The sequence below is a fragment of the Scomber scombrus genome, chromosome 10, assembly GCF_963691925.1.
Source record: "Scomber scombrus chromosome 10, fScoSco1.1, whole genome shotgun sequence".
Lineage (NCBI taxonomy): Eukaryota > Metazoa > Chordata > Actinopteri > Scombriformes > Scombridae > Scomber > Scomber scombrus.
The window spans coordinates 20,472,388-20,497,752 of record NC_084979.1 but is presented as its reverse complement, the minus strand read 5'-3'; the positions used below and the strand labels follow the sequence as shown (position 1 = coordinate 20,497,752).

Below are 25,365 nucleotides of genomic sequence, written 5' to 3'. Positions count from 1 at the left end.
GCACGCCTGCAGTGCAAGCACAGAGCAGTGTTAGTGCTGAGCTCTCGTCCCAGGGGTCGAGACTTCAGCTTCAGAGGTCAAGCGTTTTCTGTGCAGCCACTAATGGACATACAGTACACTAGTAAGGCAATAATGCTACACTGAACTAAACCGCTGTTATGCAACACAGTTAATGATTTCCCCAGAGAGGCACTGCAAGCTTTGTCAAATATCGTGTGTGTGCAAGAGAGAGACGGTGACTGTGTGTGGAAACCAGAATGGCAGGCCGATGGCAGGCATCTGAGGTAAAATATACACATGCGTCAGGCTTAAAATGAAACTTAATCATCTAGGCATCTTTCAATATTCACTCAGGCATCACAGAACTTACAGATTTGGCCGGCTTGAAGAGCAACAAAAGCCATGCACAACACACTGTGGACTCTCAGACAGATACAGATGCAGCAGACCCTGGGCGATGGGTCAAGCTCATCTAACTCGAAGGGAGCACTTCCAGAAATAACCCTGGCTGCCCATTAGAGGTGCCTCACACTCACAAACAATGCTGCCCTCAGTTGACATAAACACAACATGAACTTACAGAGTGCTGCAGACTATCACCAGACACAAATTACAAACCATGTACAGACAGTTGCCTTTAAGTATTTGGCAAACAGAAAAGTATAGTCAGTTATCCAAAGTTTGAGGATTTGATCCACCTACTTCTACTCAGAGAAGCTAATTGACAGTGTGTGTTGTGGGCTGCAGTCACAGTTAAGTGACCTAATCTGTGACCCTGTTGGTCTGACCCAGAGAGGCTTGAGCAATGTTAGACAAACGAGGGCAGGAGGACTGTCAGGGCAGCTTCATGTCAAGCCTGTGAAAACTCAAGGCTGCTTATGTAGAGAAGATGAGCAGCAGCAGCACCATTGATGTGCCCTACTTCACAGATACACACACATCCCCATTTGTTATGTGCTTATAATGCTGTGCCACATGGCAATTATAAAACAACTTCCCCTCTTGTGTGTGTGTTTGGGTAAGTGTTAATCTCCCACATATGCTGCTCTTTCTATCTCACACAAATACTGGTGACTTTTTTTATATTCCTATATTTCACATTTCTCTTACCTTGACGCACAGTTTTCAACCTGATGGGCCCTTGGCAGCAATTAATCACAGTTAAAATGTCATAGAGGGGTAATCCAGACACAGGCAGCCCCTCAACTTCCAGGAGTAGTTCCCCCTCGCTGAGTTTACCTTCCTGGTAAACCACAGCATCCTCTCTAACTTGCCCGACGAAAGGAAACTCTCCATTCTCAGCTCCGCCGCTCAATTCCACATTCAACTCCCCACACGCGTCCCGGACAATTGCGCACTCGTTCACTTTGGTGATCCAGTGGTTCTTCTTCTGAATGACTTTTGACATGATGAATCAGATCCAAAACAAATCCATTAGATCCACGGGTTCGTGTAAAAATCAGTCGATGCATAGCACATTGATAGTCCCAGCACACAGAAAACTTCAGGGTGTTTTGGTGTCACTCCAAGTTGGAACATTTTCACCCTTCTCCTGAACCGAGGCATGCTGCTCCCACTGCATGTAAATATCCCGGTGGATCAAAATCCAGATTGTTTGTTCCTCTGTTGTTGTTTCCGCATCTTTAACAACAACGCACACTCTGATTCCTCTCAATGGGCTCTAATCCGCTCTCTGATTGCCCGCTTTACATTCAAATACTCTTCTCCTCATTAATCCTCCACTTCTGCTTCCTCTTCTGTCGAGTATTTCCCCCTTTTTTAAACTTTCCCCCAAAAAAACAAAAAAACAAAAACTGTTACCTTCACCTATTCCGTGAGCTGCTTGAGCTTTTCACACAACCAGCGGCGCCTTTAAGCAGGTAACATGACAAGTTCATCCTATGTGCTCCTGCGCTCTGGATGGAGAAATAGTTTAAGGGGGGGGGGGGGGGGGGGGGGGGGGGGGCGCATGCGTCCAGCTGCTACTCCACGACGGAAAATCCTACCCGATCCCGCACCTACCGGGTCCTAAAGCTCCTCCCAGCTCGCTTGCCCGCACGCGTTTCCAAACGGATTACAGAGATCTCCGCGTCTAATCCCCCCAGGTGCTCCAGCCTTTACTCTTTATTCATAAATAATACAGCTGCACCGCAGGGACTCTCCATGTGGAGCCGCAGGTTTGTTAAGGTTGTTGGTTCAAACTTCAAACCACCAGGTAGTTACAGTAACTATACTGTATCTTATTGCAAGAGTGGTAACCTATAATTAATTCAAAGCAAGTGATTCAGGGCTGCACAGATTCTACTTTACATTTGTTTGCATTAATGTGTTCAAAACATCCTCAACATTGTTCTCACAGACAAAAAGAGAAGTAAACATAAAAATAAAAAAACCCTAGTCAATTTTCGAATTAGCCTACACAATATAGTAATAATACAAGTAATAATACAATTATATTATTGTTTTATTAGTAGAAGTAGCATCGATTTATTCAGATTGAAAATAAGACATGATTTTGAAGTTAATTCAGTTGACAGAAGACTGTGTCTGATGTGTATCTGTGGAAGAAGTTGTCTGGACAAATACAAATACATGTTTTATACATCTAAAGGATACATACACAATTGTATTCCTACTAAAAGGACTGTAGCTGTTGAAGATATTGACTTTGTTCTAGTAACCCTCCAGCTGAAGCCTCATATTGTCATTGGCATCTAAATCCATTTTTTCCATCATTACATACATTGCACATTCATTATGAAGGGTAAAGTACAGCAGGGATGATTACAGCAAGGAAACTTGTTTCAGTGTTTAGATGGGCACCTAACTGTTGTTTTAAGGCCGACTTGAAAAGTGAAACTGTCCTTTAACTTCATAAATAACAAACTAACAAAACATATTCAGAGGGGAACCAGTATGACTTACATCATCTTCTTGCATTATTGATCAATGTGAGTATGTCACCCATAGTAGCCTTGTTTTTGTAGTCTTTTTTGACAAGGTTAGGGATACCGTCAGTGAATTGTTGTTTAATGAATTTCCATTTCAGAACTTCAAGTGTTACTGTGTGTTGTCCTGCAGTCAAAAACAACACTGGTTTTCTTAGCTCTTGAAAAATTGACACTTTGTAAGTCAAACAGCCCTAAAAAGAAGCCAAAGCAATTTGATTTTAGACATAGAAAGGAACCCTTGTGACTGGCTGACAGTAACATTATCTTCAATAATGCAAATATCTGGCTGGGGAGCCTGCAGTTTGGAATGAGCGAGGAGGGATCAGGTGAGAAACACATGCCACTGCAGGGGGAAAACAGGCTCTCTGTGTTTCCTGCCTGCTCAGATAAAGTACAGTAACTGGCACTCTACCACAGGCTGTGAGGGCAGTGGCCTGAATAGCCATGTATGAAAGGCAGCTTTCCATCCCATTTCATCTCAGTGTTGAGTGCTGAGAGTGTTCAGTGACTCAACTGTGTCACTTTTACCTCTCCTGCATGTCATATGGCCTAGATGGTATTTGTCTCAAACAACTAGATTATTGCCATCATTCTCTATTTTTATCTTGCAGGTCTCACAAGTGTGTCTACATTTTAATTTTATTTATATGTATTTGTCTGCATGGTGCAAAACAACATACATGACAAGGTATTATTAACTCTGTGTGTTGCAAAATGGTCTCTGTTCTGCCAGTCACATGTCACATGACATTCTCAGTGGGGAAAACTTATTGCTCACGGCTGCAGGCGACTGAACATGACACACATCCAGGGCGCTGATGTGCTCTGACTGGTGAGGTTGTCTCCAACAAACTGTCCTGTGATCAAAACACCATCTGAAAAACTCCTCTGCATACATACAGATTGTATCTGTCGTAACGGTACAATTCATATAGATGAGTGTCTTTGATGCAGCCCCAGATTATTTGCTGCACTTATGTTGAATAAAAAATGTAATTTCTGTACACTGTATGCGAGTTTATTAGTGGTGTAATGTTTTCATCAATCATTAAATTCACAATAACAATATCACTATGGCTTCAGTGTAGTGTAGTTTTTTATTTTAAAGTTTATTTATACAATTGTATCACCTGTCTTATCCTGTATTTTTTAATTTTTACGCACCACAACACTGAGGCAAATTCCTTGTATGTGCTGTACAATAAACCTAATTCTGATTCAAATCAAAAAGCGAGTCAAATCTCAAACACCTGAGACAATCACCACATCAATAATTGATAAAACCTTAAACCATCAAACCACATGTCTAAATTTGTAGAATATAAATAAAAATGAAGGAAATAGATTTTAAAATAAATAAATAAATATTACATGTTTTGTGCAGCAGAGTCCAATCTGACCACAAACATAGGCTAAATATCTGACACTTTCTTCATGTAAAAAATATATTTGAATAGAGATTGAATTGCAATTTTATGTGAGTTGTGTAAGTTAAAAACCCTGCACAGCCACACAGGGGCTTTGAGTTATTCCATCTAATTAGAGCTCTGCTCAGTTTGAAGTTACATAAGGAATTACACAAGGTCACAAGTGATTTGTCCTACCTAACAGTTCAGGAGGCCTTTTTCACAGAAAACATGGGCATGTAGGAAAAACATAGGTGTAAATAATTAAATGAATGAATTCCATTTAGCTGCAGTCTCAGGGTCGTTGATTTGTGCATGCTGACTCACTATCACACTGTGACGGCTTATCGAGGCACTTGAATGGAACAGAGCCATCATTATAGTTATTAATAACACCTATGCTTTTCCTACTGCAAGTCAAAGTGTCTGCTGGGAAAATTTAAAAACTATTATGTCATCACATACAATGTACCAATAGAAATGACACTCACAAACTTTGAGCAGTAAAGGGTCCGTCAGGCCAGATTTCCCCCCCTCATTAATTTCTGAGGAGATGGATTTTTTGTCACAAACCGACCAACCTTTTTAATTTTCTGCAGGTTCAAACTGAGCTTCATAAACAAAATTGAGAGGCTCCCCATTGTCCACCCAGTTTGAGAGAGTGGGTGGGATTGACATATCATTCAGGAAATATTGATCATTAATATCCTTCTTTATGTAACTGCATGGCGATATAATACAAGCAGCAGAGTGTAAAGACAGTGGCAGAGGTTAATGACAGTAAAGTATGATGATGTTACCCTGCAGGCATACAGCTCTAATAATTATATTTATATTACTTGTTCTTTGGGTGCCTTTATCCTTGTATGGATACTGACTAAACAAAATTAAATTTGAACAAACTGCTTCTTTTACAATAATAGAGAGTAAACAGTAACACATAGTCACTTTGTGAAGACAAATGTGAAAAGCCTGACTTTGACTGGTAGATAAAGGTGAGCTTACAGCAACGGGTGGTGAAATAATAAATACAAAGCCTCCAGTATTGCATAACACAGACTGTGTTTGGTTTTATGGGTGACAGTAATTGGGCGTCCAAACTGAGAGTCCAGAATCAATGCAGGGTAATTAAATATTAACTAGCTAGTCAAACATTGTATTGATCTGTCATGGTGGTCAGACAATTAAAGATACTGCATCAAAGCTCTTGCTGGTGACAACGAAGAGACAAACAGTGCTGGGACAGCTGAAGGTGTTTTGTTGAGACTCATTAATCACTTTGCAAGTATTCTCTTAGTTATACTGATTTATTCATCATGTGTATGAATTTATTCATGTTTTATGAATCAGAAAAGCACTAAAAGAAAGAAAGAGTAAGAGATGGATTCCATGCATTCAAAAAAATGGAAAGTAGTTTGGATTTAATTTAATTCAATTTAACACAGGAGACAGAGTTACTGCCCCTTTAAAAAAGTAGGCTTAACATTTAGTAAAATAAGATGCATTATAGGAAGAGAGTGCATAAAAAACACATTTCATCAGTAATTCAGTTCTATTAACAACTATTGTGAAAGCATGACATAAACAGGTCTATAACAAAAATACAGGGAAATACAACAGTTGTAGTGCTGATGAATAGAAGAGAAGTTGTTTTCAAGCCCGGCCAATACTTCACTGTCTGCATTAGTTTTTCTTCTTTTTGTGTTCAGTGTTAGTAAAACCAAAACAAATATATTCTGTCCATTTAGAAAAACATAAAATCTTCTTTAGGAAACACTGATGATCAATTATCGAATATTAAATATGTTCACAGAGCATATTACTTAATCAGTTTTATTAGCCAAGTATGCAAACATACAAGGAAATTGAAGAAACCGTGTGAAGAAACAGTGCGGAGTGTGGTTGTAATGGGACATAAATCCCACACTTTGGGAATACCAAAAAGAGTGTGTTTTGGAAAGTAGTAAAGTGGGTAAAGTATATCTAATATTGTAGAATTGTCCTTGTTTATAAACTGTCCAACATGATGATTCTTTCTTTCTTAATTTATCATGGTTATACACAAAAAAAAACCTCTGGGCAGCCAGAAAACTTGGGACGAAGGCAGAAATAGTCAGCCAGCTAAGTGAGTGCTGGGCAGCGTTCAGTTACTTAATTGTGCATGTGAGAGAGATTAGTGAACAGTGAACAGCTGGTCAGTGGAGTTCAGAAACATTTATTTCTGTTCCTTATGAAAAAAAGTCCACATGTCCTGACTTTACAATGCACACATTACATTTTTCATGTTTAGCCATATTTCTGTACATTTATTGTAAATGTTTTCGTCTGAACTGCTGAACTGTTTTGTTTTAAACATCAAGGTGTGGAATAAAAAGTGTACTGACACAAACATGAATTCACTGGCTATTTGTAATTCAGAGAAACATCGGAGGGCCGCAGTGTTTGTGTGCAGTGAAACCATGAGAAACAGACTCATGTACACCTGCGAAGGATCAGATGGCTGCAGGGTTTGTTAAATAATGCAAAAGTTACCAGCTGAATCCTCATATTCCAGACGTCTCACAGGATACAAGGTTCAAATCTTCTCTTTCAGAGAAACCTGTAATGGATGCAGTGAGCCGCAGATACATTTTAATAAGCCCAATCTTCATTTCTTGTTTATATATTGTGCATTCACAAATATTTGCTCATGTGAAATGCTAATGTGGCAAAGATTCATGATAGGAGCTCGTCATTCACCAAATAAAGTGCTCCTTGAAAAGTCTAAAATGGTGATCATGATTTTGCTGTCATAAAGTCTGCCTGTTAAGAGAAGACCTAGGAGAGTGTGGGGGTGGGGACAAGAGAGATAAAGAGAAAGAGCTGAAGGCAGATATGGAAACACAGGCCGACTCAACAGAATGACAGAAAATGAGAACATCATGATGGCGGAGTGTTCATGACGCTGATTTTGACCGCTCATTAAAAATTAGGGCATCAGTGAAGATGTAACTCATAGGAAGTGAGAGCGGGGACGGGGACACACATAACACACATAATGACAAAGTTTTCATGTAGTGTATGTTGTACTCTGGCCATCCAACCCCCTCCCTTACATAAGACGCACGCTTGGCTGCAGGCGTAGAAAACAAGGCCTGTCCCCATGCATTGAGACTTCCCCTTCACTGGTTCTTAACCATGCAGTACACAACAGGAGCAGACAGTGAGCAATATTGAATTATTCAGGCACAGAGAACATTGCAGCAATGGAGGGAACAGAGCTGTGTTGACTTTAGTCTGGGGAAAAAAAATTCATTGAGATTTCGAAAAGCCGGAGTTGGTTACTGTCAGATTCTTTGTGTGTGCGCATGTGTGTGTGTGTGTGTGTGTGTGTGTGCGTGCGTGTTTTTCAAATGTACCATTTTGAGGTTAATGGTACTTTAAGTTGTACTAATCAATATTTGGTATATTAACGATGGATCATATGACTGCTTGTATGTGAAAAGATGAATACACAGAAAATTATCACCTGACTCTGCAGTTCCCCTCCATTCAACAGGACTTTGTGGCATTTTTCAGGTTATTGTTTTGGTTTTATGGCAGCTAACTTTACTGTTTTGATTCCCTCTCACTCTCATCAGTCTAATTTCCAGGTGCAGCAGGTAAAACTCACATTACAATACCTGTTCATCACCAAACAGCAGTCTGATAAAGTTATAAACCAGCTGCTCAACGTAGTGGAACATTTAGCAGCTAATGAGCCAGATATTTCCACCATAGTTGGTGGAAAACAAATCAGAGCTAAAAGAGAGTGCATTTTGAACTTAAATAAATCAGGTGGATGGAAAAGCGTCTCCAAATGATTCATAATAGGGGGTGGTTTTGTAACTGTTGGATGTGTAAATAAACAACTTTTTGCAAAAAATTCAACTTAGAAAGTAATAATATCTCAATGTTGTGTTTCAGCTTGTTTCTGCTGCCCCCGAGTGGCCGGAAATGATTAAAGGTTTCAGGTTTATTTTGAGCTACTTTATATTTCTACTTCAATACATTTCAGAGATAGAACTATTTTTAGTCCACCACATATATGATTGACACTTACAATTGTAGTTACTTTGCAGATTAAGATTTTACATATAAAACATATGATTAACATATAAACTTTGATGCATTGTTATAGATTAAATATCCGTTACAAGTATGTTTTTATAAGGACCTTAAACGTTTTTCACATGTTAATGGATTGATCCATGTTAGTACATTTGAATGCAGGACTTAATTGCGATAAATACTTGTCACAGAGTGTTTTTACTTATACCCATGACACTTGAGCAAACTTTATCCACCAATGAATGAAGGCCAGAAAATGTGGCTGAAAGCTCCAGAAACTGAATGAGTATTTTCATACCAAGGCTGCATATTGATACTTTAAGTAAATGTTCTGAGCACTTTTTCTACCACTGGTGCACACAGAGACACATCCCCTGCTGCACCGTAAACACACATATCATCCTAATGCATTTTATCACCAACCACGGGATTCACATCAACCTCAGACCTCATGCTTGGTTTAAAAATATTCACCAAACAAGATAATACGGCTTTCTTCCACCTCCACACGTCATCAGCTAACCCCTCCAAACCAACAGGAAACATCTCTGCCAGCGAGGTGGACAAGAATTGAACAACAAATGACAAAAGTCATTTTCTTTCTTTCTTTTTTCTTTCTTTCTTTCTTTCTTTCTTTCTTTCTTTCTTTCTTTCTTTCTTTCTTTCTTTCTTTCTCTAATCTCTTTAATTAAGGTCTTTGCTTTGTCGGAAATAATGAGTAGGACGAAGTGGACTGTATTTGTGTTTGATGTGAATTTCCTCAGACATCACATGTTTGATGTTTGTGTTCAACAGCTAACAAAGAAAGAACTGAATGAGTATTCTGACTTGTCTGCAGTTTGTTGACACAAATAAAATCCTAATGGATTAGAGATCCTAGAGTCTAAAAAAACATCTGTATATTTATTCTGTATTTATATGTGTATGTGTATGTTCAGGTTATTTGGGCTCCTGTGGACACATTTAGATATCTTTTGAAACAAAAGGTTGACCAAACCCTCAGTTCTGCAGGTTATTAATGTTCATATGCAGCAGTGCCCAATATTTTAATATTACCTACTTTAATAGCTTATCTTCAGGGTAGTGAATGACAAATAAGGGACGTTTTTGCCTTCGAGGCGTCCTCAATCTACCTGATTGGGGCTGACAGCTTAATAACTAAAAGTAGGGTTATATGAGACATTATATATATCACAGAGTTTATATTTAGAAAACACTGAAAACCGAATAGATGATGATTTAATTAACTAGAATAGGTGATCTGTGATATAAAAGTACTGACTTTCAAGTTTTTATTTAGGCTACTTTCTCACATCAAGACATCACTGTAGCCTGAGATCGATAGCTGAGATCTTTCACAACAGACTTCAAAGAGGTGTTTGATTTGTTCTGAGATGCTGCCACAACCCTCCCATCAAACACCACACATCCACAGAAACATCACAAGTCCTTTTCAGACAGTAATTAAACTTAATTTTAAGATTTCATGACACAATTAGACACTTTCAATAATAAAGAGATAGAAAACTACCATGAGGAATATTTTAGTTGCAGCTGTATGTTTTACCTTCACATTGCTTTTATATCTTTTATTCTTCCTGATTTGCTCTCAGTGTGATTTATGGCCCAATGTCTTCAGTATTAAGATAATACACTGTTTTATTTAAATTGTGCAGTTAATAATTGTATTAGGCTCTTTAAAAAAAACAACATATTTGACAATATGAGCATCAGAAAAAAAACTTTTTTGGTAAAAGGCCATTTGATGCTTTTTTTAATAAACAGTCTATTGTTTGGGAGTGATGGCCACTATGGCTCCCCAGGCGAATATCAAAAATACCCACAAAAGTCAAAACCATCAGTAGATGGCCAAAGAGAGAAACAATTTACAATAGCAAGCCTGCTTGAAAGCAATCTATCTTTGAGCTAAAAGTAAAGTGAACATTAGCATGTGTTTCCAAGATGAAAAGCACCCAAAGATGTGAAATAACTGGACTGATATGATTTTGACTTCAGTTGAAGTGAGTCTTTATAATCCTGTTATGCTTTATCTGAGTGCCAGTTTAGTAGGTATTTTACAAGAACTTTAACAACCCAAGGATTCAACCTTTTTAGTATCCCATGTAAAAAATCAGTATTGACCAGAATTAAACCTGTTGCTGTTGTTGACTCTGAAGTATCAAAACAGTTTGACATTTTGGGAAGTATGCTTGTTGCCATTCCAATATTTTACCCTTAAATATGAAGCTACGGCCAGATGCTGATTAGCTTAGTTTAGCATAAAGCAGCTCTAAAGCTAAATGAACGAACGCTTAATGAATGACGTTAAATGTTGTTTGTTTAATCCAAAACTGAAGTCTGTGTCTATTATATAGTCTATAATCCAGCACATAACTGCCTGTCAATTATGACATTAACATGTCTATATTTGCGTGGATTAAACAAAGATGTTATTTATATGTTAATTAGTGAGCTTTAGAGGTGCTGGTAGTCAGACTGTTTAACTTTTAAACATCCAGGCAAGCTGTTTCAAGCATAGGTTTCAAGTCTTTATGCTAAACTAAGCTAACCGGGCTACCTGAGGTCTACCCTGGACCCACTCTAGCATTTGGTGGTTAGCACTTACATATGAAATGTTTGTCAGTTTCATTCACTCAACTGTTTTCTGTTTTTTTTTGGTAATGATCATTACAGCCTCATGGTGCTGATTACATGGCTGCAGACCTGTAAAGCAGAAGATGACTGTTAATTTTAGGCTTTTGGCAACATTGCTCTAGATGGATTCCTGGGAAATGCAGTACAAAATGAAGAAAAACTAAGTCTTACAACAGAGATGACAACCACAATAGAACTGAAACAATGAGACATTTCCATTATCTGCCTTCAGCGAAAAGTCAGCTATTGTGAAAAACGCACAGAGGATGTTTGGTGGGTGTAAGGATATGGAAGCTTGTTGTCCAGGAAGTCACAAAGCTAAGCAATTAGAGGAGGATGCCTTTTTTTAATGAGGATATCCTGTGCACACAATCCTGTCATGTGATTGAGGTAACCGCAACAACTGTGAGAGAGCTGACTCTTTAGAGATTTGATAGAGGTGACAGATATTGCCATTGTTGTTTACTGCCACACAGGTCCATCCAACAACTAATAGATTAAATGAATTTATTTCAGCAGGAGTAAAAGAACCACAGTTTTACAGTCGAGGGTTTTTAAATCTATGTGCCTATCAACAAAACTTCATGGTGTGCAAGAAATTGTTACCAGTAGGGGATGAGAGCATGTTGCAAAGACAAATGCATTTTAAAATGCTGACCTATAAAATCCTTATAACCTATAAAGCTGCATATATTGCTGGCGTTTTTTGCCACCTGGGTGGTGAGCAGAACCAGCTGAAACACAACATATATCATGAAAGAAGTTTACTTAAATACAATGTACAATACCACAATATAAAAATAGTCTTGTATTAGCTTTTTGTATTTTTATAATCAAATGTCAATGTGTAATTTGAGAGGCTTTGCTCATAGTAATACACCTACAGAGAATTACCACCAGACTCTGCAGCTCCCCACAGCTTTATGGAGCTTAATGGCCTTCCTTATGGAGGTTCACAGTGAGTTTAAGCTCATTGTTTAGCTGTCCGAGTGCAACTTTACTGTTTTGGTGCTCTTAAAACATCATTTTCAGCCACAGCAGGTAGCTGTTGTTAACGAGAAAGCTCCATAAACTCACTGTAACTACCTGCTCAGCACTAAAAAGCAAACAGACAGTTTGTATGTAAAAGCTTGATATGCAAAATGACCAACAAGTGTGTGTCTTTTAAAAATGATCTCCAGTACATTTTTAAGGGCACATGATCTTAAATATGTCAAAACAACCAGTTTAAAAATTGGAATTATGCTGCACATCTATGCCTATGAATTTATGCTGATGAAATATTAATGTTTCTGTTGGCTGTAAACATTACGCATTTTTCACAGGATGGCTCAGTTTAAGCAAGGCACAAGCTTTTAAATGCTGGACGTCTCTTTAAGCCATGGGATATGTTCTGACTGCCGGCAGCCTGAGCTGAGTGGCCTTGTTTTTGATATTACTGAGACTTTGAAATACAAAACAGTTGGCTTCACAAAGTGTTGTACCGTGGCTTTGCTCTCTCATTTACTGAATCATTTTGGCTCCAGTGCTGCCACTGCTGGGTGTCTTTTTATATCATCTGGCTGCAGTCAGTATCTTCATCTTGTGATGCTGTACACACAGCCATATAGACATGCACGTGCTCCCTCACACATGTGTAACACAAAAATTAAGACAAGTTGACAGTTTTATTTCTCAGTTTCAGGAAAAATATCAATGTTAGGCTTGCCATTTTTTACAATAATGTATTATTGTGTACATGTGTAACACACAAATTAAGACAAGTTGACAGTTTTATTTCTCAGTTTCAGGAAAAAATATCAATGTTAGGCTTGCCATTTTTTTTTACAATAATGTATTATTACCATAGTAGTATTTGTTGAGTGAGAAGCACAGCCCATTGTGTAAATACAGAAGTGTGCTACCAAACTGTATAAATGAATAGGAAATGAAGCAGCTTGTCAACAAGATATATGAGGCAAACAAGTACCCATCAGAGCTCCTTAATAGTAATAAGCCGATCCACACGTACATTGCTGTGTGACTGCTGGCCTGCTCATATTAAATATTCATGTGTCCAGGTGATGGATTGGCACACTTGGTTCTGTCGCAAACACTAAACAGCAAAACAAGCGTGGTTGCCATGGTTTCTCGAGTGTTAACCAGATGTTTTCCGTCTTTGTAGAGCACATGTCTCTAATAGGGCTCCCTGGGACTCGAAGTGCAGCAGCTAATCTTCACAGGACACAAACCAGATATTTACACACATTATCTCACCAAGATAAGTCACAGATTGCACTTAAACTCACCATGTTGTGTTATGTAACTTGAGAGGTCAATATAGGGCTGAACCACCAGCAAAGGATCAGAGAAGGTTTTTCACAAATCAATTGGTAAACCTGATTTTTATGCACATTGTGTTTTCAATTTACATATACATTTATTTTTATTTTTTTGTTTTGGATTTACAGTACATAAAGCTATATTTTTATATATTGATTCATTTATTCATTATATTTCATTATTGCCTTTTAATAATTTCATTTAAATTTTCAATTCTTTCTGATTATTTACACTTGACACTACTCATACTACCTATTTAAAGCAACAATCACTGAGCCTACAGGCTGGTGATATTCTATATGTTTCTTACTGCGAACAAACCCATGAACAAAACCAAGTTACCAACCTCCCATAACTGTCTCTGTAGAGCTAATTCATTACTCATACTAAAATCTCAGTCCTTCCACCCTGCATTTGCGGGGGTTTATGGCCACTTGGGGGCGGTGGAAGCAACTTGTTAACAGAGCATTGACAACAATTAGCGTTCAAGTTGATATGTTAAACTTGTTAGAAGGGCCCGACTAATACTGGATTTGGGGCTCATGCCGATACTCCTCCCACCCAGCACATCATCTGTTCCACCTGTTGCCCTCTGGAAGACGCTACAGGTCAATCGAAGCCCGCACCTCCAGACTCACAAACAGTTTCTTTCCCTGGGCCATAAGAACTATAAAAAAACAATGATCTTGTGCAATACCCTTGACCGCTGCTTGCTTCTATTTATTCTTTTATTTATTCTATTTAATTCTATTGATCTTATCAAGTGCAATACCTTTCTACTATGTCATCTTTTTTTAGCTACGTGTGTCTTGTTTTCATCTGGTTGTCATGTTTTTTTATTGTCTTAAAAGTACAAATGGAGTGGCACCTGTAATCTCATTATATGTTTAAGATGATGACAATAAAGCTTTCTATTCTATTCTATTAGGGAGTAAAACAATTCTGATATCGATATATTGGCCAATGATCTTAGATATGGAATATATATATAAACACACATGTTTTGCAATGACACCTGAAATCTGGTTATCAAACACTTGTGACAAATATTGGTAATAGAGGCACTGAGAATTTATGAATGATAAATAACTAATATAAAAAACAGAACAAACACAGAACAAAAAAAGTATTTATATATTAAATGTGAAAATGATCAATCATACACAAAATGCTGCCTATATAACTTTAAAAATGTATTTAAAACTTAAAATAAAAATGTACATATAATAAATAGAATATATAATATGAAAATATCGGACACCATATACACTGACACTGATATATCTGTGATAGGCCAATATCGGCTGATAATATCAGCTGACAGGCTCTACTTGTTAGCAAACAGTTGCTTATAGCACATCCAGCAGTTATGGAGCAACATTATCACTGATTTGGAGTCGTGCTATTGGCCCACGTTCACACTAGCTCTGTGTTTGGTTCACTAACTTCTGGACTAAATGTTAAATGCTCCACTACATTCACCAGCTAGTCGCTAACTGTTTGCCGTTTGGTGCTGAGCAAGTAGTTTCCAGTTGGTGTTTTAGAGCTTTTTGTTAGAGCTGTGGAAAGTGAACCAAAACCCAACCAAAAAGTTGCAGCCAGACAGCTGAACAATGAACTCACTATGAACCTCTGTAAAGCAGATGGGAGCCTCTGTAGGTTCGTCACTACAAGCCACACTTTTCACATTACATATTGTCACTTCATACATTGTTACTAAAAGATATGTTGATTACAGCCACTTTAAAAATGGTCACGAATCAAAATAGTTACATTAACAGCTACTGTAAATAAACAGCTGGGCATTTGGGGTTCTTAGTAAATTTTACTCAGATTGGAATAAAGGGAATAGCATCTTCCAACAGCAAGGCAATTCAAAGTGCTTTACATGAAACATAAAAAGCATTAGGACAACAGTTTAAAAATATAAAAAACACAGACTTGATATAGGACATTTATAATAGGATTTAAAATAGATGATAAAAACAAGAATAAACAGGAGAAAGAAAACTGCACAGTGTGAGATATGAATAAACAGTTCCAAATGTAATTTGGGGTGGCAAACAGAAAAGTCTTCGACCTTTATTTAAGAGAACCCAGATTTGGAGCAGATCTTGTGCTTTCTAAAAGTTTGTTACATATATGTGGTGCATAAAAACCAGATTGTTGCTTCTCCATGTTTACTTTTGTCTCTGTTGACAGAAAGCAGACCTGTTTCAGACAACCCGAGAGGTCTGGAAACTTCACAACAAAACAACAGATTGGAAATATATTTACAGAGTATTTACAGAAGCAGGGCAATGTGGGGATGACTCTAAATAGATCACAGTGTCAGTGTTTATTGTAATGAAAATACAAATGTCATCCACTGCAACAGTGTGGCTCATTCATTTGTTTTAATAGTTTTTGAACATCAGTGGAGGTTTATGACACAGAGGAACACATTATATCAGGCTTTGGACAGATAATACTAGTTGGATCACATTGTTGGTATTGGTCTTTTTCTCTGATTTGTTGACAGTAAGAAAAATACAGAACATAATCAGACTTATCATTGAAAACAGGGGGTTATGTTTTCCTTCAGGGTTTCATGTGGTTGGAGTACAAATGGACTCCCTCAGGTGAAGCCTTGTTTGTTCTCCTCTTCTCAGAGGCACCCTGATGTGTTTTTAAGTCCAATGCTGCTTCCTGCTGGCCAGGAGCGATACAACATGATTTATTCTCACATGGTCCAAAGAAAAAGAATTATGTGAAAAATTAAAGTATGAATTAAATGTGATAAATCAGCCAACAACAATTTAACACAGCGCCCTTGGGAATGGATATCATACTGTGGCACATAAAATATGTTTTTACTACATCTTTTGGTTTCAGTTCCTACATGTTCTACCTCCTGTTGTGAAAACTGTCTCACATACTTTCATACATATTGTCTCCAGATGGAATCAAAGTCTCGTCATCTTTAATTTTCAGTTCATTGCTTCAAATTCAGAAACATAACTGTGAATAAACCAAATTGTTCTCTGGTTTTATGCACGCTTTATCGTATAAAGCAACTGAACTCAACTAAGAAATAAGCCAGAAACATTTATACAAATACATTAAGCATTTTATGGATCATGCCAGCTGGTGAGGATTTGAAATTAAGTTTTTGTGTGTTTGGGACAGGCTTGTTTGTTTGAGTGATAACTTCCCTCAAGTCTCATTTACTGCAAACAACCACAGCTCTGCTTCATATCTTTCCTATCATGATGGATAGCTCACAACCCTACAAGATCCTCTTACGTGAGTTCTGCCTCTGAGGTGCGTCTGTCGGCAGAAACTCATTTGAGGCTTAGTCTGTGGCACCTTTTTCAAACCCCCCCACTGTTTTAGAATTTTAAGGCTGCATGAAGACTTAATGAACTGCACAGGCCTCAAAGCTAATATGACTCTTTAAACTCATGAACATCAAATAAATCATTTTTCAGGAGAGAGCTCCATATTTCCCATGCCCACAGTGGAGTGGACGCACTGGAGAGGTGGGAGGCCAGGCAGGAGTGACAAATGGGTCTCTCTCGGCAGTGTGGGAAAGAGACTTGTGGGTATTCATTTAGCCAGCCAGGTTAAGAGTCAGATCTCTGTGAGATTGTCCCCAAAATGCTCTGTGAAAATCTGCCTGTGAGGCCTAATTGAAGGACAGATAAGACAGGTACACTGCCTCTTATTAGTAAAACATGTAATATTAAAGCTGCACTATTATATTTTTATAAATTAACAATGCATCAAAAGACTACGTGTAATATGGGTCAAGATGACAAATGCACAGAAAATGATCACCCACAGAGCTTTTTTAGCAGCTTAATGCTTAGTTTTTCTGACCCAGGTCTTAAATACTTGTACCGTGTTATTTCACTCTCAATCCTCTAATCTTGCTTCCAGTGAAAAGGTTTTGATAAAACAACTGACCGGCAACAAATGGTGCTGAGACCAAAGTTGGCAATTAGCCATTCAATATAGCAGAGATTTAAGCAGCTAAAAACATATATGTCCCTCAAAGGTTGGTGGATATCAAACCAGAGCTAAAAAGAGAGAATATTGATTTACATTCATCAGGTGTCCAGAAACACATCTCCAAATGAATACTAATGTTGTTTGCCTTTATAAAGTGATACTATTACTGTGTTTAGAGCTTGTTTGATGGCTTTAAAGTGGCTTAAATAATTGTTTCTGCTTTAAAAGACATGAAATAAAAACTATAACAGGTCAAAATAGAGGCTATTCTCATATTTACAGGTAGTACACAAGAGGGAAAGTGCACATTTTTATTCAGTCTTGCTGCAACAGAGTGTTGTTGTGAGTCAAATCTGCCTCTATAACTTTTGTGTACCCACGCTATCATTTCCACAGGGAGTATCTCAGGCTGACTTCTGACCTCAGCTATGACTGTCTGAGCTTGTGCGTGACGTGGACTCTCACATATCTCCTAGCCTGACTGGGTACGGTACCAACACACGACCCCATCCTGACAGGCCAGATACTGTGGGAATCCTCCTCCTGGTAAAATCCAGTGAGAACGAGCACAGAGTGATTAGGTGTTTAAGCCTTGTTGAGTCTGAGCATCGCAGCATTAGGTACAGCATGAAAGCACTGAACACTGCCAGTCTCTAGTGCCGCATAATACACTCAACATGGGCCTAGTGTCCTGCCAACAATCTCTATCTAAGACCTTGAAGTGAACTTACAGATGTGTATTGTCCTTCACCCTTAGCCTGTAAAAATCAATATTTAAGTGGTGCACAAGCTGCAGTGAACTTTACACGAGGAGAGGAATGAGTAGTTGAGTGTAAATAGAGAGGCATATAAAACCTGTATACTCCACAGATAAGCACATGATGGCGGTGGGAAAAAGAGACAAGACAAGCAGCAAAAGACTGAAATCAACATTTTAACTCATATTAACTTGTTATTATGTAAGACAGATCAGGATATAGCAAAATTGATATATAAACATATAAATAATGCTTTAAAGTAGATGTTGGTTGAGTGCAGGTTGCAACACCTGAGATTTAATACGACTTGTAATTGAGTTTAGGAAGTAACATCCAACTAATCTGTCCTGAAAGCTCAGAGCATCTTTCAGTCCCCCTAACGCTTCTCACAGCCCTGCAGACAAGGTGTCCAGCCTACCAACATCAGCAATCTCAAGAGCTCTGCAACCCTGCTTTCTGTCTTCAATGTTTTTTAAGAAGGTCAAAGTTCAGACCTCTCACTGGGACCTGTTTATCACAGGAGGGGTTGTGTGACCAAGACAGAAGGGCATGGGGGAGAGAGAGGAGGAGAAGGGGGGTAGAAGAGTGTGTTTTCAAGTGGACACCTCCAGGAAAGCTCCCAGCCAGAGTGAGTGGCCCAAGGGTGAGAGCACACTGAGGAGTGCATAGTATAAAAAGAGTCGAGGGAGCGGACGACACAGAAAGACACAACTCGGACTCAATAAACGTGGAATATTCACAAAACTGGGGACACCAACTTTGCACATACAGCTTCCATCACTGACTGACATTTTCCGCCTGCTATCATAGAAGTCACCATGGCGGCACTGATGAATTATTGGATGTGTTTGGCTGCTCTGTCACTGACAGTGTCCACGAGCCACACTTTGCGAAGGTAAGAAACTTGTATATCCCTGCTTATTTAGTTAGAGTATAGTGCAGCAGTGCAGATTTACTATATAATTCAGACCCACATAAGACAAAACATGCTACAGTAAAGTAGTGACAGCAAACAACAAAACAAATAAGGACAGGAAAACAAATGTGTTTTATTGGTTCATTATAAAACCTAATGTTTTCAGCATTGGCTTAACATGTGTTTTTGTTCATTTTTCTGGCTAGGCGCTTAGAGAAAACCAGTCTGTACTTTATTAAGGGCTCATTGTTATGCTGGCACAATCACCAGGCATATGTATGCATGGAAAATATAGTTCACTCTATTGTATAGCATCTTTTCATTCATCATGGCAACAGTTTCTGTTTAGTGCTGTTTAGTTCCTGTCACATGAAGATGAATTTTATCCACTCATCTATTTCCAGAATCACGCTGAAGAAGATGCCATCTATCAGAGAGACACTGCAGGGGATGGGCGTTTCTGTGGAGCAGGTGTTGACTGAGCTGGCCCAGAAGAGCACAGACGACACCAACAATGGGACTGTTCCCACACCTTTAACCAACTACTTGGACGTGAGATGACACATTCATCTGTTGTGTGTTATATATTTAAAATAGAAATTTTTGAATTTATTTTGTGTGTGTGTGAATTGTGATGCAGGTGATAAAAAATTGAGACGTACTACATTGACGGAAACCAGATTTGCTGTTTTAGCCTTGAAGCAAAAAGCAGACTTTAGTGTTGAAGGTTAAAATAGCAACTCATCCAAGAAACTTCATCAGTTCTCTTGGATGAATATCATCAAGAGTAAAACAGCAGATCCTGTGGCTTTTGAATTAGTGCTTTAAAGTATTCTTTGTGTATGAGTCATAATCTCAATGTCATGTTACCCTCAAATAATATGTTTGTCTCACTGCTCAAGGATAAAACATTTTTGAATAGTCAAACAAAATGAAACTGGAAAATCAATATTTGTATCATAAAATACACATTTTTCTGTTTTCCCTCCAATAGACACAGTACTTTGGGGAAATCAGTATCGGCTCTCCAGCCCAGATGTTCAACGTGGTGTTTGACACAGGCTCAGCCAACCTGTGGGTGCCCTCGCAGAGCTGTTCTCCTTTCTCCACTGCCTGCTGTGAGTGTCCATGTGTACACAATAACATAAATGAAAGCGTCCCTGAAACACTCTCTTGTAACTCAAATTAATTTTTGAACTTTTAGTCACTCACAACAGGTATGATGCCTCCCAATCGCGGACGTATGTCGAGAATGGAACAGGATTTTCCATTCAGTATGCCTCTGGTAATATCAGGGGATTTCTGAGCGAGGATGTGGTTGTGGTGAGTTTAGAATCAGTGACCTGTATGATAAAGGAGTTTCTCTTTTAAAGAAATGCTCTGACTTCCTCTTACTGGTTACAGTCCCACCTTTTGACCTCCAGCTTGTTTTATTCCTGCAGGTTGGGGATATCCCTGTGGTTCAGGTGTTTGCTGAAGCCACATCACTGTCTGCCATGCCCTTCATCTTTGCCAAGTTTGATGGAGTCCTGGGGATGGGCTACCCTAACGTGGCCATTGATGGCATCACTCCGGTGTTTGACCGCATCATGTCTCAGCATATCCTCAAGGAGGAGGTATTCTCTGTTTACTACAGCAGGTAGGTTCAACTGAGCCAACTGACTCTGGATTCTGTATAATTTTGTAAGTTCATAAGATAATTAAAGAAAATATAGATTTTTCTTGTTGATATTAGTCACTGTTAAGACTTGAAAGAAAGAGGGAAAAAATATAATATTTTTCATCTGACAGGCAGAGCTGAAGAAAAAAAACATTAGGGTGGAAAAACAAATAAAAATGCCCTGAGCTCATTTTTGACATGGATAGGGTGTCAGGGTGTAGATATGAATTTATTATTTATTTTTATTAGTTTCTTTTTCATACATGTTCTTCATTTACTATACTCAGTTATGTCCAGAAGAAACCAGTTAGAAAAAGAACAGTTGTTCTTTTGTGTTTTCTTTCCTTTGGGGGACTTCATAAGACTGAGAGGCCAAAGGAGCATGTTACAGTTCAGCTGAAGTTAAAACATGAACATTGCCCACAGGAACAAAGACATTCACTGCAGTGTATTCGTTAAAAATTGGGCTTGAAAATATGATTTGTTATTTCAGGGATCCAAAGCACTCCCCAGGTGGCGAGCTGGTGCTGGGCGGCACTGACCCAAACTACTACACTGGAAACTTTAATTATGTGGACACCAGAGAGATGGGCAAATGGGAAGTTACAATGAAAGGGTAAGATCTTTACTACAGACTTTATACAGCATGTGTGTGTGCACACACCCATTCAGAAACATGTGTTTTATTTTCCACCACTTTCATTGTTCCAGCGTTTCTGTGGGGACAGCGATGATGTTTTGTGTGGAGGGCTGCACAGCTGTGATAGACACCGGCTCCTCCTACATCACAGGCCCGGCCTCCTCTGTGTCTTTGCTGATGAAAACCATTGGAGCACAGCTGGATGAAAGTGGAGTAAGTTTTTACACACGCAACATGGTTTCCCACAGAAAACTTTTGCCTGTATAAAATCATTACCCGTCATCACCCATTTTTTATGTTGTTCATCAGTACAAAGTCAACTGCGACACTGTGAAGACGCTGCCCAGTATCACTTTCCACCTGGGTGGCCAGGAATATTCACTTACTCAGGAGGATTATATTTTATGGGTAAGCAGGATTACAAATGCTGGAACATCTACACATTGCAATACTGTTATACCGGCGTAATTTGATTAAAACATTTTCATTTGTGGTTTCAGCAATCACAGATGGAAGGAGATGTCTGCACTGTCACCTTCAGGGGCTTGGATGTGCCACCACCTACAGGTCCTATCTGGATTTTGGGAGCCAATTTCATTGCCCGCTACTACACTGAGTTTGACCGCCGCAATAATCGGATAGGCTTTGCCACAGCAGTCTGAAGGAAGGCTTAACATCATGCTCTGCTTGTCTCCTTTTCTATCTTTGCTGCTATCTCCTCATTTGTTCAGCCATCCTCAGCTGCGTCTTATGTTCACTCATGGCCATATAAAGTCTGTTTTATAAAAAAAAGGCAAAGAAGAGTGCACATTAAGGAATGTCATCCTTCCATTTCTTGCATTTCTGCTTCCCTGTTATATAACATTTTGTACTAGTTGCACTGAACACCTTCTGAGCTTTTTTTTTTATTTATAAGAATTTACCAGCAAATGCAGTTTTTGTGCTTGTGTGTGTGATTCCAAAATACATATCTACATTGTGTTGACATAACAAGAATAAACTTGGGATATCAATTGGATTAGATCCTGTCTGCATTAATGACCGCATTGTTTCCATCCAAGTTTGTCGAATGGATTTTGTGACCACGTGAAAGTTGGGCCAAGTTGAAAAAACATAACTGTAACATTTAATCAACCACACCTGATCAGTCTCGGATATTTTAGTCATTGTTGATTAGTTACTGTAAACATTTTTATTATAAGTTGAAAAGGTAAAAAACCCCAATGTGATAAACATTTGTCTCCAGTGGCAGTCATGTGTACCGCAGTGAGATGTGAAATGTCTGTAGATCGGGGATTAGGAGTGAGTGCTTGTTATAACGTCACAATCATATTTTCTAAATCAAATCATCCTTTTTCAAGTTCCTGTGCAGCTTGAGATGCTTGACACTGTAAGAATCTCTTTTTTCTGGGGCAAATGTTTATTTTTGGTGTAAAAAAAAAAAAAAAAAGCAAGCTAACCATGGCCTGGCGACAGTCCTGAATTCCAGTTTTTAGTATCAGAATAAAGCTCACCTTAAAAATCCCCGGCTTTTTTTAAACATAAGTTTTCTGAGGAATCTTAAGGCTGACCCCACCAAGACAGTTATTTCTGCTTACTTAGCAGGCAGAAGAGAGTCAAAGATAACAAAACAATAAAGCACACATATTCATCAGATGCTCTTGTCAGATCTTTTTGTCTTTTTTCTCTTAATTGGTCAGGAAAGTCCTTGCATACTACAATGAAGTAACAGCGTGGATGTCATGCTTCCTCGATCTCACATCCATGAATTGTCTGCTTTGGGTTTTATCTGTTGTCAGTACAGGGAGAGGTGAAGGTGGATGTCTCTGTACTGTCATTTAATCAACAGCACTGCAAAAATATCTTTCTCAGTATGAGTCAACAGAACCTACTCAAACAATCACTAAGGCACTAAGAAATAGTATTTGCCTTTTTTGCAGAGTCAGAGGAGAAGATTCCCATGTCCACTCAGTATAAAGCAGCACATTAGCCTAGCATAAAGACCGGGCGCAGAGTGAAACAGCTAGCCTTGCTCTGTCTGAAGGCAAAACATTGTACACTACAACAGTAATGCATTAGATAGCATTCTGCAAGTGTAATTATTTACCTAGCATATACAGGAAATCAATTATTTTTTAAATGAGAAATGTATGGGTACCTATACAGGCAAATATGTAATTGAAGGAGATGAAGCCCAGATGGTAGGAACATGGATGTTTAATGAGAACTGGATACAGGGAGAGCACTCGACTTTGAAGCCAATTTGACATAGCAGCTCAACTGTGTTATTATATTGTCAAGTGGTGCTATTGCTTCCAAAAATACTTTTTCCCCATAGACTTTCACTGTGAAAGAGACATCTGTAAATCTGGGGATACTTTTGATCCATGTGGTCTGATCACAAATCTATAAGAGCCACATAATTGAATAACTTTATCCCCATTCAAGTTAGCCAGAGGAGTAAACCAGAAGTTAGCTGTCTCAGCAGGCGGAAGTCTTTAGATAGCATGCTCCATGGATGCATTGGGCCCTTAGGGCATGGATAGTTTGTTTTTAGGAAGTAGAATTTTTGGCTTCATGCACCACTGATCAACTTTCATAGGAATTGATGGGGGCCCCATCTCAGATGCTGTATCTAGTTCTCTTTATACACCATGGGTAGGAAGGGGGTAACAACTTTTCATTTTAAGGGAAACTGTTGCCAGGCAAACAGCAGACTATTGGTGCCAACCAAGAAATAGTCTGTAACATTATCCCCTGTAAAAAGTAAAACATTTTTGGCATGGATTAAATAAACAAGATACAAGGTGGTAATTTAAAAAGGCAATATGTTTTTCAGTTGGGGTTATGTGCTGAACTGTGACACCATGACACTTCAGTTTTTGATTAAACAAACAACTATATATATAAATATAAATAGAATTTTTTTGGTGGCATTTTCCTACCTTTGTGCTAAGGTAAGCTAACCAGCTGTAGATTCGTATTCAACAGACAGGTATGAGTGGTAACAATCTTCTCATCTAACTATCCAAGTCAGCAAAAAAGTGTATTTCCCAAAATGCCAAAAATTTCCGTGAACTGAGAAGCAGTCCTAATCTGAGATGTCAGCACTTTTGTCATGTCAATTTGGGGAGTTTTTGTTCCAAAAGGGAGTAGCAGGCTAGCTTGAGATTCTTAAATTCCAGAAATGTTAGCAGTTTCTGAAGTTAGGGAAAGATCGTGGTTTGGGTTAAAATGTTCACTCGAAACATGGTATTGTTTAAAATTACTACTTAATTAAAGTTAGGCAACTTTTGTCGACATGGCAACAGTACATACAATGACAATCATAGTTACGATTTTTTTAAAACTGTCCCAACTTGCGGTTGGAGACGGGAAGCATAACAGTGGTTTCCTGCAGCAAAGTTCACTTTTTGCCATTTGTCTATCTACCATCCACACAACCCATCATCTCTGTTTATGAAAAACTTGTCACCTTTTTAATGACGTCATCTGAACTCCGTCAGTAATAATTACAACGGCCACTAGATGGTGACTTACAGTCAAATATATTTATAGGCTTTTTTTGCCAGCTGAATTTTCCATACTGTTGTTTTTTCTTCTGAGGACGGGCTGCAATAACTCGAAACCCTGCAGTTTTATTCTGGTTCTTATTCTAGTGCTATGGAAGAGAAAACATTATGATCACGGGTTGAAAACAGAAAAACCGAGGCACAAGTAGCAATGCTGAAAATGCTAATATTGTTCTTCTGAAACAGATGGAAGATGACTGTCAAATAAAAATGGCTGAATGGACAGAGTTTTGTCTTGGTAGTTTTTATGGTGCATTGCTCTGTGATTTGACACATTTTGACCCTTCATTATATTAAAGGGTGGAATAATTCCCTAAAACAGCTTTCATTATTTTAGCAAACATCACTTAAACAGTAGCCTTTGTTGGGGACTATCTTTTGCAGTGGATTAATACACATTTAC

At 38.5% G+C, this 25,365-nt stretch overlaps 2 protein-coding genes across 9 annotated transcripts in view; one reads left to right on the top strand and one right to left on the bottom strand.

Annotated features, from left to right (window-relative positions):
• The window catches only part of LOC133988393 (membrane-associated guanylate kinase, WW and PDZ domain-containing protein 1-like), an 88,344-nt gene extending 86,444 nt beyond the window's left edge, over window positions 1-1,900 (bottom strand). For 3 of the 8 annotated variants that reach the window (XM_062428051.1, XM_062428053.1, XM_062428054.1), the window contains exon 1: window positions 1,111-1,900. In XM_062428051.1, coding sequence (XP_062284035.1) covers window positions 1,111-1,408 — 298 coding nt within the window. In that variant the 5' untranslated portion in view covers window positions 1,409-1,900. The remainder of the gene's footprint in view (window positions 1-1,110) is intronic. The other 5 variants (XM_062428047.1, XM_062428049.1, XM_062428048.1 and 2 more) reach the window with 2 other exon arrangements.
• A 17,077-nt stretch (window positions 1,901-18,977) lies between these two features.
• ren (renin) lies at window positions 18,978-22,052 on the top strand. The gene is made up of 9 exons (XM_062427232.1): window positions 18,978-19,069; window positions 19,495-19,642; window positions 20,085-20,208; window positions 20,295-20,413; window positions 20,533-20,729; window positions 21,244-21,366; window positions 21,462-21,603; window positions 21,700-21,798; window positions 21,891-22,052. Exons 1-9 carry the CDS (start codon window positions 18,993-18,995, stop codon window positions 22,050-22,052), a joined length of 1,191 nt encoding a protein of 396 aa, XP_062283216.1. The 5' UTR covers window positions 18,978-18,992.
• Window positions 22,053-25,365: the final 3,313 nt, after the last annotated feature.

Bases quoted from the DNA above. Each gene is read 5' to 3' on its own strand.
- ren (XM_062427232.1), top strand. From the start codon at position 18,993: ATGGCGGCACTGATGAATTATTGGATGTGTTTGGCTGCTCTGTCACTG. The intron at 19,643-20,084 runs GTGAGATGACAC...TCCCTCCAATAG, and splicing joins CTTTAACCAACTACTTGGAC to ACACAGTACTTTGGGGAAAT. The intron at 20,730-21,243 runs GTAGGTTCAACT...TTGTTATTTCAG, and splicing joins TTCTCTGTTTACTACAGCAG to GGATCCAAAGCACTCCCCAG.